The sequence below is a fragment of the Lithobates pipiens genome, unplaced genomic scaffold, assembly GCF_037356315.1.
Source record: "Lithobates pipiens isolate NorthernLeopardFrog02 unplaced genomic scaffold, aLitPip1_a1.2 Scaffold_13, whole genome shotgun sequence".
NCBI classification, from domain to species: Eukaryota; Metazoa; Chordata; class Amphibia; order Anura; family Ranidae; genus Lithobates; species Lithobates pipiens.
The window spans coordinates 32600404-32613868 of record NW_027507718.1 but is presented as its reverse complement, the minus strand read 5'-3'; the positions used below and the strand labels follow the sequence as shown (position 1 = coordinate 32613868).

Genomic DNA, 13465 nt, shown 5'->3' with positions numbered 1-13465 from the left:
ATCCACCTATCAGCATACTACTATAGTGATTGCCACTATACGCTACTATAATGATTGCCACTGGTATCTGGGTCTCATGCCCAGCATGTGCTCTGCTGCATGAACACCATTTACAGAACACCTTGCATTTTCTCAATGCACGCAAACTTCTCTGTCTGGATGAGATAGAGAGGTGGGGCAGTGACATCACAATCTCCATCTCGTCCAGTCAGAGAAAACTTTGCATTCATTGAGAAAATATAAAGTGTGCTCAAACTGGCGCCTGTGCTGGGCAAGGTACCTTCTGTGTTCATTAAACAGCAGAACAGTCACGCAGTAGGAGACTCAAAGCCAGTGGCAATCACTGTAGTAGTGCCTACTTTAGGGATTTCTATCTTCCACAGGGATCTTCCATGTATTGACACATGCATACGTATATGGGTTTTTCTCTGCCCGATGCCGATATTTAGAAATTGGGGTGGCCGATGGCCGATATATGATGCAGAATTTTGTGGCCGATATTTTAGGCCGATTTAAAAAAAAAAAAAAACACACCCAATCCACGCCTCCCTGCTTGCTCCTGTCACTCTACCACACACTTGATGTCCTTAGTAAAGATGCCACTGGTTGGCTCTGGCAGGTGGCACTGGTTGGCTTAGGCAGGTGGCGCTGGCATGTGGCATTGGCTGGCACTGGCAGGTGGCACTGGTTTGGAACTGACAGATGGCACTGATTGGCACTGGCAGATGGCACTGGCAGGTTGCAATGGTTGGTGGCACTGGTTTGGAACTGACAGTTGGCACTGGCAGGTGGCATTGGTTGGCACTTGGCACTGGTTGGTGGCACTGGTTTGGAACTGACAGGTGGCACTGGTTTAGTACTGGCAGGTGGCATTTGTTGGCACTGGCACGTGGCACTGTCTGGCAGTGGCAGGTGGCACTGATTGGCATTGGCAGGTGGCACTGGTTTGGGACTGGCAAGTGGCACTATTGGCACTGGCAGGTGGCACCATTGGCACTGGCAGGTGGCACTGATTGGCAGTGGCACTGCCAGGTGGCACTGATTGGTGGTGGCATGTGGCACTGATTGGCAGTGGCACTGGCAGGTTGCACTGATTGGTGGTGGCAGGTGGCACTGGTTGTCACTGGCAGATGGCACTGGCAGGTGACACTGGTTGGCACTGGCAGGTGGCACTGACAGATGGCACTGGCAGGTTTCACATTGAGCTGAGTGTGTGTGAAACTGATAAGTAACAGAGAGGAGAGAGGAACTGTCAGAATTGGCAGTGGCACTGGCAGGTGGCCTGGCTGGCACTGGCAGGTGGCACTGGTTGGTGGTGGCATTGGTTGGTGGTGGCAGGTGGCACTGGTTGTTACTGGCAGGAGGCACTGGTTGTCACTGGCAGATGGCACTGGCAGGTTTCACACTGAGCCGAGTATAATGGTGTGTGAAACTGACAAGTAATAGAGAGGAGAGAGGAGCTGTCAGATTTGAGCTTAATGTCGGGGGCGGACGGGACCTGGCTGGGGTGGGCGGGACCAGCTAACACCAGCCAATGATTGGGCTGCTTAAGAAAAGGGGCGGGGCCACATACATAGTGGCCCGCCCAGATCCCATCCCATTGGCTGGTGTTTGATAGCTGCTGGGTCCCATATTGGCATCGCCCACCCCCGACATCAAGCTAAATTCTGACAGATCCTCCCTCAGTTACGTGTCATTTTCACACATTTTCAAGCACCGCACTGAGTGTGGAGAAGGGAGGAGGAGTGGCGTTCAGTGTTAAATATCGGCCTAATTTTGATAATAAATCGGCCGATGCCGATTTATCAAAAATGGTCAAATATTGGCCAGCCGATATATCGGTCGACCTCTAACTACGATCCAAGCTCAACCAATGTAACTATGTAAAAATATGCACACCCAAATTTCTGCTTTAAGTTGAGACGCCAGTTCAAGCCTGAAAAGAGGTGTCTGAGCATGAAGAATCGCTCCCTGGAATTTGTATGTTATAGTATACATCACCAAAGATTAATCCAGATGACAGCTAAGGTTTAACATCATAGCATACAACTTTGAAAGGTCAATAATTGCGAGCGATTCTTGTAAGATTAGTGTTACAGCCCAACCACCTCACCGCCTTCATCCGACAGTAAAAACCTTTCTAATAATGATTTTACTTATCCTTATTTGCAGAATATATAAAACAAGGACTCAGCGTCCTTGATCTACAAAAAAATAACTGCTAGCGGTCTCTTTTTAATGAAAAATGTACAGTCATTTACTGATAAACTAGCCAAATAGATTGACAGAGTGATTTATACATACCTGTGTGTCAGCATTCAATACTTTTATTCTCTGCGTAGAAATAAATAAGTCCACTTCTGTCATTGGCTGAGCTTCCCCTTCTGCAGCCTAAAAAAATAGAACAAAAAAAGCATTAAGAATCTAAGAAATGCAATTTTTATTTTGCTGTATGACAGGCAATCGTAACACCAATTCTGTTATAAGAACAGAAACGAAAAATATTAAATGACTCAAAATTTAAGAAAGATGCAGATTGTAGTTCACACTATACACAGTCCTTAAATACATGATTGTGAACAGATTTTTAATTTCCTCTTCATAATTTTTTATATTTATGGCACAACGTGTCAAGTTCTTCCAGCAATAAAAAAAATAGTTTGTGATCATAAACGTGTAACCTGCTTTTGATTATAAGTGGGCAGCAAAAACAGAAAAGAGGGTTATTTACGAAAGGCAATTTTGCATTGCAAGTGCACTTTCAAGTGCAGTCCCTCTAAATCTAAGGGGTAGATCTGAAATGAGGGGAAGCTCTGCTGATTTTATTATCCAATCACGTGTGCCCTGCGGGCCATAGTTTGAAGACCCCTGAAATACAAAACAATAAATAAATAAAAAAAATGACAGCAGCTAGGAGGATAGGTTCTTTATAATCTTCCTTCAGGACAGAGGACAAGTGGAATAATTTCATATAATATTAATACAGGGTGAATCAATTTTTAAAGCAAAGCTTGCAGTATAATGCGAGACCTGCATATAAAATCTGGGCCCCCTACTGCCAATGTTAAAAAGCACCTAATGTTAGTAGCCTCGAAATATACCTATAGAGAAAAAAATGGATTTCGGCCTATTTCACACAGTTGTACAGATTGGTACACCTGCATTAATGAGGCCTAAATCTAACACTTTTCTCTACAGGTACATTTTGAGACTACATGATTTTACTGAGGCCCTCTCAGTATATGTGGGATTTGCATTTAACTGCAAGACCTTCTGTAAAGAGACAGGGTTAATACAGACAAAGAAAAATAAATAAATATATAGGGATAGATATATATATATATATATATATATATATATATATATATATCTATATCTCTATATCTATATATAGATAGAGATATATATATATCTCTATCTATCTAGATCGATATATATATATATATATATATATATATATATATCTATATATATATATATCTATCTATATATATATATATATATCTATCTATATATATATATATATATATATATATATATATATATATATATATATATATATATATATATATATATATATATATATATATATATAATAGGTTTATTAAGCATGGTTTCAGCACTGTTCTGATGGACGACTTTTCTTCTATACAAAAGTAGAATAATACAAGCACAATCATCAGACATAAATGGAACTAGTAAGTAAAATGCAAAAGCAACATCAAATTAAATAGAAAATGAAACATGTATTTCCAACATCTTTTTGTCAAGTTATGCTTACATTTCATTTTCATGCTTGGTTGCAGCTATGGTATTTGCCAAGTACAATAAAACACAGGCCTGAACATATGTAACAAATTAACAAGCATCTAAAATTACCACCAATTTCTGATGGTCATCTTTCACCCAACTGTATATAAAATTATCATAAGACTGATGAAATGAATAGATGACCAGTGACAAAAAGAGGAGAAATGGCTATTTGAAAAGAAAAACAGCAAATTGTGAAATATAAGAAAACTATGGTAGTTACAAAACAAAAATGAAGAAAAAAAAGAAAATGCAAAAAACAAAATGTAAACAAGCATAACATCAAACTGATGAGATAGTACTGCACCTTCTTCCTGCTTTTGGCTAATTTCTGGGCCATCTGCTTAGCATGAAATAAACAGAGACAGGAATATGGTTAGCGAATAGATTACAGATGAGAATTCTAAATGGGGATATAGTGGGCTTGGAGAAATCAAGGGTGTATATGACAGAGAAAATCGAAATGTTTTTGTTTTCCAGTTCTGGTCAATGCTGTGCATCACAACTGTAGACTTTCCAGCAGGTTACATCAAATTAGCAATTAGGAAACAAGGATTTTTATTTTTTTTTTAACCGTCTCAAACAAAAACTGCCCTGGGTGAAACATAAAAGTAACAGCAATGGAGATAACTGATATTTAAATATGGATACAGCATTGCACAAATGAAGATGTAGGGAATGTGACCCTTCATTCCTACGTTTTAGTGCATTTCATGTTTTTATGAAAAGTACAGTAATCCATAACAACCAATCAGATTTTAGCTTAATGTTATCAGAGTAGAAACAGATGAATTCTCATTGGTTATCATGGGTTACTGCAAGTTGTAGGTTACCCTACACCTCTAAAATGTAATAAATGAAAGTCAAAGGATTTCAAAAGCTTCCGGTTGTAAATGTATATTGAATTTAATGTCTTGAATTTAACTTATATTTGTCCATGAGAAAGATGAGATGAGGCTGATGTGCTAGTAGTATATGCCTCCTCGTCTGTGCGACCCAGAAAAAACATAGATCCTTGTGTTTCTTGTATTAATTATCTAATGTAAGATTTCCCAAACCAAGCATGGTAAATATTTAGCAGTAGTAGAGTATTGCTCTGTATTAGCCATCGATTGAAGCAGGAAGTTTGGAGTTTAAATGATACCCTTTATTTGCCAACTTAAGTTATTAAAGATGCAAAGTTTTGAGGTGCTTTAAATCCTTTTTTTAGGCTTTGTACAACTCCCTGGTAAATGTTTGGAAAGAAGAAGGTAATGGGTGCCATTAAATGTAAGTATCTAGCAAGACACAAATAGATCTCAACAATTGGACATTGGGGTAATTGAGGTAATACCAAATATCACAATTCTCTCTAATTCTCTATTCCTATGCCATTTGATTGGGGTATGCTTTCTATGAAATTCCATTTAATGCTATTGATTATTCTCAGTCCTCTGAGTCCTGAACACCCAACTCCATGCACAGTGTTGCATTCACATAAGAAAGCAACAGAGAGCTCTGATACCCATATAAAGTATGTTAAAAACAGAGCTGCAAAGTACAAAAAAGGAAAAAATACAAATTTATATAATAATGTGTTTTACAATATATTCAGTTTACAGTGCAAAACACCTTCCACTAGTCTAGTTAAGTAAACAAAACTAAGTATCAAAAGCCTAAGGGTCCTTTCACACTGGTGTTCTGTCTGTCCATTTTTCATCCATCCTTTGGATGAAAAACAGGCAAACGGTAAATGGATGATCCATTTACATCCATTTGCCCATAGGAATGCACGCTGCCTGTTTTTCATCTGTCAACAGATGGATTAAAAATGGTTCTGCGCCCATGTGAAAGGACCTCAAGCAATAATACTTCAGCTTTCGAGCTTTGTAAGACAAAGGGCAGTTGATTGGTGTACCTCCAGTCATCATAATCAGACTCCGTGTGGGACTTGTTAATATATTAGTCAATGTGGAAGCCCCCATAGAACTACAAATGTATATAATAAGTAGGAATGAGCCTGATGTTCAGCGAATGCCGGACATTATAGGGCGTTCGTGTGAAATTTGTGCACCCCACGGAATGCCCCATAATGCACTGCGAGATCGCAGTGAGAGAGAACGTTAGAGAGAGAACGTTAGCTAGAGGGAGGTCAGTTAGTGGCGTGCAGGCAGTTAATATATATATATATATATATATATATATATATATATATATATATACACACACACATACATACATACATATACATACATACACACACACACACACACAATGTGGCCAGTATATATATATATATATATATATATATATATATATATATATATATATATATATATATATATATATATATATATATACACACACACTCTGCTTTCAGTGTAGACTATATATACAGTGCAGGCAGTCTAGTATACATACACACACACACTGTGTGCAGTCAGTGTACAGTATATAATACAGTGTATTGAAGCGAGGAAGGAAAACCCTATGATAGAATTAAGAAAAAAAAGTCCATACCTCCAGCCCTTTGGGTCTGGCATAGAATTTAAGGGGAACTCCACAAAATCCATACCAGACCCTTATCCGAGAAAGCAGCCTGGCAGGCTTGGGACAAGAGCCCCCACAACCCTTGCCTGGTGGTTGTAGGGGTCTGCAGACGGGGGGCTTATCAGAATCTGGAAGCCCCTTTAACAAGGGGACCCCCAGAACCTGCCCACCCCTATGTGAATGGGTAGGGGTACATTGTACCCCTACCCATTCACCAAAAAATAGGATTTTTATAACAGCTTACCTGTAAATCCTTTTCTAGGAGTACATCACGGGACACAAAGCCATAGTTATTAACTATATAGGTGTATAGGCACCTTCAGGTGATGGACACTGGCATACCCAATACAGGAAGTTCACTCCCTATATAACCCCTCCTCCTACCAGGAGTACCTCAGTTTTTGTAGCAAAGCACACCTAAACCCCAGAAAGAGGGGAGTCCCGTAACGTACACCAAGAAAAGGATTTTACAGGTAAGCGGTTATAAAAATCCTATTTTCTTTATCGTACATCACAGGACACAAAGCCATAGTTATTAACTATATGGGACGTCCCATAGCAATGGTACTTGAGAGGAGGGAGACACAACCCGTAGGGTACTGCTACTTGAGGACCTATACTGCTGCCTGCAGCACACTGAGCCCAAAGGTGATATCCTCATGCCTTATTACATCCACCTGATAAAACCTGGTGAATGTATGTACCGAAGACCAAGTTGCAGCCTTACAGATCTGAGCCATGGAGGCCTGGTGATGCACTGCCTAAGAAGCATTAACTACTCTGGTCCAGTGCGCTTTGACTTGAAAAAGGTGGAATCTTACCTTTTAAACCATAAGCCTGAATTAGAACCTGCCGAATTCACTTAGTGACAGTGGATTTCGACACTGCCTGTCCTTTCCTAGGACCTTCTGGCAGCACAAACAAGACATCAGTCTTCCGGATCTGGGCATTCGCCATTTAAATAGACTTTGACCGCTCTCCCCACATCAAGACAATGTAGTGACTTCTCTTCCCTAGAACATGGTTTTGGAAAAAATGATGGCAGGACAATATCTTGGTTCAGGTGAAAACCTGAGACCACTTTTGGCAGAAAACTTGGACGAGGACGCGACATGTCCTTGTGAATAATCAATTATGGCTCTTTATAAGAAAGAGTAGCCAATTCCTCTTTGCTGAGGATATAGCAACCAAGAACACCAACTTCCTTGTCAGAAGGACTAAGGGAGTATGCTGTATCTGTTCAAATGGCTGTTTTTGTAACACTGCCAAAACTAAGTTTAATTCCCAAGGGTTCAAAGGAGGTCTGAATGGCGGATTAAGCTGCATCACCCCTTGCATAAAACCCCGTACTAAAGAATGTGAAGCAAGTGATCTTTGAAATAAGACTTATAGAGCTGAGACTTGGCCCTTAATAGTACTCAAGGCCAGCTTTATCTCTACCCCTAATTGTAGAAAGGCAAGAATTCTGCTATACTTCTGAGGGTGCCAACCCTTGGACTCACACCAGGAAACATAAGCCCTCCAGACTCTATAATATATAGTTCTGGAAGCTGGTTTCCTTGCAATAACTAACCCGGAAAGCCAACGTTTCTTCAGAATGTGGGTCTCAATAGCCAAGCCATTAAATTTAGCGTTTGTAAGGTAGGATGGAATATCGGCTCTTGTGAGAGTAGGTCTGGACGTAGTGGAAGGGACCATGGATCCCCCACCATCATCTTTACAATTTCTGCATACCAGAACCCATGCCGGGGCTACAAGAATTACCGGCTTTCTTTCCAGTTTGCTTCTGCAAAGAAGTTGTGGCTGAAACTGAATAGGGGGGAATGCATAAATCAGTGAGAACTGATCCCACGGGGTCACTAATGCATCTGTTCCGCATGTGAGTGAATCCCTCGTCCTGCGCAAAAAGTTGACCAACTTCATGTTGAACCTGGACAGCCGAAGATCTACGTCCGGAGTCCCCGATTTCTGTCAAACAGTCTGAAAAAAGGGGTGAAGAGACCATTCCCCCGGGAGCAACTGCTGGTGGCTCAAGAAGTCCGCCTGCCAATTCTCTACTCCGGGAATGAAAACTGCTGGCACGGAACATTCCTTTCTGCCCAAGTTAGGATATGGTTCACCTCCCTCTGGTGATTGATATAAACTACAGCTGCAGCATTTATGGATTGGATCCTGACAGGACAACCCCGTAACCTCAATGTCCAGGCCTTCTGGGCCAGACCCACTGCCCGAATCTCTAGGATGTTGATGGGCAAGGTCCTTTCGGTTCTTGGCCACTGTCCCTAGACAGTTGTCTTTTCTAGCACTGCTCCCCAACCTGAAAGGCTGGCATCTGTCGTTACCACCTTCCAGATAACAGGTCTGTAGGATTTTTCTTTTAGAAGATTTTGGGTTACCAACCACCAACTGAGACTCTGACACCTTTGGGGACAACCGCATTGGCAAGTCTAAAGCTTGAACCATTTTGTTCCAAGCAGATAGGATACTGCTTTGCAACTGTCTCGAATGGAACTGGGCATAGGGAACTGCTTTGAATGAAGCCACCATCTTTCCTAACAACCTTATGCAAAAGTGAATGGAGGGATCTATTTTCAACCTGACCATCTGCACCAGCGCTCTTATGGCGTTGATCTTTGCCTGAGGAAAGAACACCTTTTTGTGGGCTGTGTCTATGATCAGACCCAAGTACCTTTTTACCGGCTTTAGTAAAGACTTCTCTAGGTTGAGAATCCAACCCAGATTTTCCAGGTATTTGCTTTTAATGCGCAAGCTTTGCTCCAAATGGGCCACCGACTGATCTATTAGCAATAGATCGTCTAGGTACACCAAGACTGTTATACCCTGTGCCCTTAACCTGGCTAAAGGTGGAGGCAGGACTTTTGTAAACACCCGGGGTGCTGTAGCTAGCCCGAAGGGCGTGGCTAAAAACTGAAAAGGATGCTGTTCTACCTCGAACCGCAGAAACCTTTGGGGAATGGGAAATATAGGGACATGCAGATATGCATCCCTGATGTCAATAGATGCCATAAGTTCTCCTCCTTGTGGGATAGAAACCACCGACCTGATCTACTCCATCCAAAAAGAGCAGATCTTCAGGAACTGATTTTGATTCTTTAGATTTAGAATGGGTTTGACATCTCCATTCGGTTTTGGTACTGCAAACCTTGCTCTTCTGTGGGGATTTGTATGATCACCCCCTAAGCCAGTAATCAGTACAGTGCCCGAACGAAGATTGCCTTTTCCCTGGATCTTTGGGAACGTTTGACCTCAGAAAACGAGACAGTGGAACCTCCCAAAATTCTAGTTTGTACCCTAGGGTTACCGTGGAGGTGACCCATCTGTCCTGAATTTCCTCTTGCCAGACTTCTGAAAACTGCAGAAGTCTTCCCCCACCCTGGCGAGCAGGGGCGCCACTTCATAATGAAGCTTTAGAATTTTATTTTGCAGGTTTCCGCCCCCAGGACTTCTTTTGTGCCTGGGCCTGACCCGAGGTTTTCTTCTAGCCTCTGACGGTGGAGGCCGTCACCACTGTCTAGAGGTGGATGCCCCTTGCGCAGGAGAAAAAGTCCGCTTAAATGAAAGGTTTTTATTCCTTCTCTTTACTGGCAAAAGAGTACTTTTCCCACTTGAAATCTTTTGGATGTATTTGACCAAGTCTTCCCCAAATAGCCGATCCCTATGAAAAGGAAAACCAGTCAGGAGCCTTTTGCATGGTGCTTCAGCTGACCAATTTAACCACAGGATCCTACGCATATGTACTAGCACAAGCGCAAGGCGGGACGCCTGGTGAATAAAATCTTTAATGGCGTCTATGGCAAAACATAACGCTCTTTGCAGTTTGGCCAAATCCCGTTCTTGCTGTACAGGAACCTCCTTAAGGGCCTGTCTAAACTGGTCTTTTAGGGATTGACAGATGCCTACTGCAGCGACTGCAGGCTGAGTAACCGCACCATCCAAAGAAAAAGAGGATTTTAACAGGAATTACAACCTTTTATCTGTTGGATCCTTAAGCATTTGTGCGTTGTCCACCGGACAAGTTAGACGGTTTTAAGGAACCCAAAGAAGAAACTTAACTTTCAGCTGACTCAATTAGGGGCAGCTTGAAAGTGGAACAAACCATCTCCGTAAGAGATTGTACCAGCAATTTCTCAGATTGTGAGGCTGAAAAGGGTTCATCCACCGGCGTTTCCTCTGCAGAGGAGCAATCAGTTTGTCTTTCTGCCTGATCGCCTGAGGGTAACACCTCATCCTCTACCCACCGTTCCCTTGGTAAAGGGTCTAAGGTGGGGAGGGGGAACTACCTGCTTCCTATCCCTTTGGATGGAGGATGGGATTAAAGCCGCTAATCTTCCCTCCAGCCCCAACAGGGCGGAGGAAAAGGCATCTTCAGTTACGTATACACAACGTCCCACAAACGGCGCCATGCTTAAGCCATGCCCCTTCTGCACATCAACCCGCCATCCTCCCTTGTTTTAAAATTTAACGTCATTTGCGCATGCAGACAGGAGGTGTTCGGGTCTTGTCCCATTCGGCCAGTGAGAGGGGAGGGGGGGGGGGTGGAACAAGGCATAGAAAAATACACTACACAATATACAATATAGTACAATAAGTACAAACTGCTGTTGTACTTCACAGACCCTTTTCCGCCTGCGAAAAAAATGCAGAAATGGCAACTTTCCTGGATAGATATCCCCACTGAACAAAGCTGCATGAATGGGACCCCAAACACCTGCTGTCTTAGCCTTTTGACACAGAGCTTAGCCATTTGACACAGAGCTGGCAACGTCAAAGGTATGTGCATTTACTCCCTCTAGAGAAGGCATGACAACATTTTACTCAAGGAAGAAAAAACCATAGGTGGACTTTTACAGTTCCTAGGCTTCTTCCCTTACCTTATCCTTGCCACAGGATTCTTCTGATAACAGACAGCTCCAACCTTCACCCATCACAGCGGGCTGCGTTTAGCAAACCTTCAAGGACCGGGTCCCTTTTTATCGGGGTTCCACTCCATTGGACCTGTATTAGCACCACGCCAGGAAAAACTTTAGGTAATGTAAGCATGACCAAAGCCCTGGGTCCCGGGGTTCAGCCCTGCAAGGAGAGGCGTTACAGACAAAACCTCATTCTTCCTATACGAGGCCCGGGTACCATCCACTTTGGCCTCAGTGCCACTTTGGATGGATCCTGCAAGGATCCCTCCAGCAGAGCTCTTCAGAGCACATCTTCACTCGTGACCAACACCTTAGACACTGGTGAAAAAACTGAGGTACTCCTGGTAGGAGGAGGGGTTATATAGGGAGTGAACTTCATGTATTGGGTATGCCAGTGTCCATAACCTATACCCATATAGTTAATAACTATGGCTCTGTGTCCCGTAAAAAAAAAAAACATCCGCTTTGATGGGAGGCATCAAGCCGTCTGCCGTCTTTTTTTTTTGTGTCTTTTGTGTATTTTACTTTTTGTCACTTTTTTTGGTGCATGGATAGGGGTACAATGTATCCAATACCGATTAACATGGGGGGGCAGGCGCAAGGATCTGGGGGCCGCCTTGTTAAAGGTGGCTTACAGATTCCAATAAGGCCCCCACCCACAGACCCCAATGACCACCGGGCAAGGGTTGTGGGGATGAGGCCCTTGTCCCCATCAACATTGGGACAAGGTGCTTTAGGGGGGTGTTCGGCTCATCGCCAATACGTTTATAAATAATTTTTATAGAAATTTAGATTTTTTTTCGGACATTACAATTGGCGACCTTAGCATTTATTCTCTAAAATACATTGCCCAATGAATCAAGGACTTTGCCCACTATTATTACAGACGGAATATTTTTTTCTCTCCTTTTTCTTAATATAAAGTTTACATAGTCAAATTATATGCTCACCTTAATTCGACTAACAGCTTCTTGTGCTTGCATCATGCGCACATTTTTTGAGGGAGTTTTGTCAGAGAGTAGCTGTGTGGAGCCGAGGTAATTTGCAGCAAAAATAATTCCATCTATCAAGTCTTCAGGATCACAGGGTCCTGGCACTATGAGAAAACATAAAAGATCAGTTTAAAAGTTCTTATGGGAAAATGAATAGACAAGAATAGCTAATGATTTAATCACAGAAAATTCACATATGAAGATCACAAATCTAACCTAGCTTCAGAACAAGAAAATCAGCCAAACACCCTATGGTAGCAGAATAAATATTAGAAAAAAAAAAGCAGTACCAGAAATATTTGCAAAATTTTCTAATATACAAATGGAAGGTTCACTACCATACCTTCTGCAATTTTGACATAATTTTTCTTTTTTAAACAATTTGCTGTGCGAATGTTTTAAGCATTCACACAATCATCACCAATAAATCCCGTAATTTGCCGAATATGTATATTTCATATGATCATCAGCTCCATCTAGTGGCCATGTGGTGTTTTCCTAAAAAAATGGAGCCAATGATTGCAGGAAAGCAAATAATGTGAATTACAGTAAAACCTTGGATTGAGAGTAACTTGGTCTGAGAGTGTTTTGCAAAACAAGCTAATTTTTTTTATAAATTTTGACTTGATAAACTAGCGATGTCTTGATATACAAGTAGCGTCATGTCACAACTGAGTAGAAAACAGAAGAGAGGCGCCTCTAAGTGTAGCAATATGGTTACATTTAATGAAGGTACAACATTTAGCAACTTGATGATTAAAACAGGCACATCTAAGTATGCAGGCATTCAGGGTAAAGCTGTCAACATAGACCATCCTCCACGCTGCAGTCGATGGCATCCCTTTCCATGCTGCGCTCCTTGAGCGTTTCAAGCCAAGATCGCTCTCCAGCAGGGTAGTTTTCCCGGTCAAAATTGCAGCCTGACAGCAATGAGAGCCGGCGGTGGTGAGGATTGTCTATGTGGACAGATTAACCCCAGATCCCTGCATATTTAGATGTGCCTCATTTAACCGCTTGTTGACCAGTGCACGACGATATACATCGGCACAATGGCACGGCTGTACAAATGGTTGTACCTGTACATCCCCTTTAAGAAGCAGCATTGTGGGCGCATGTGTCGCTGGCAGGGGCGCACGCCTTCTGTGTATTCCGTGACCGCGCCCACGGACTCAATGTCCACCGATGTCCTGCAATCATGTCACA

The 13465-nt window shown here is 42.2% G+C and overlaps 1 protein-coding gene across 4 annotated transcripts in view; it reads right to left on the bottom strand.

Moving 5' to 3' along the window:
* Window positions 1–13465, bottom strand: part of APBA1 (amyloid beta precursor protein binding family A member 1) — a 224896-nt gene that overhangs the window by 33262 nt on the left and 178169 nt on the right. For 3 of the 4 annotated variants that reach the window (XM_077474965.1, XM_077474964.1, XM_077474962.1), the window contains 3 exons: window positions 12221–12366; window positions 4118–4150; window positions 2305–2391 (listed from right to left, as the gene is read on the bottom strand). In XM_077474965.1, the coding sequence (XP_077331091.1) occupies window positions 2305–2391; window positions 4118–4150; window positions 12221–12366 (266 nt within the window). The remainder of the gene's footprint in view (window positions 1–2304; window positions 2392–4117; window positions 4151–12220; window positions 12367–13465) is intronic. The other variant, XM_077474963.1, reaches the window with a different exon arrangement.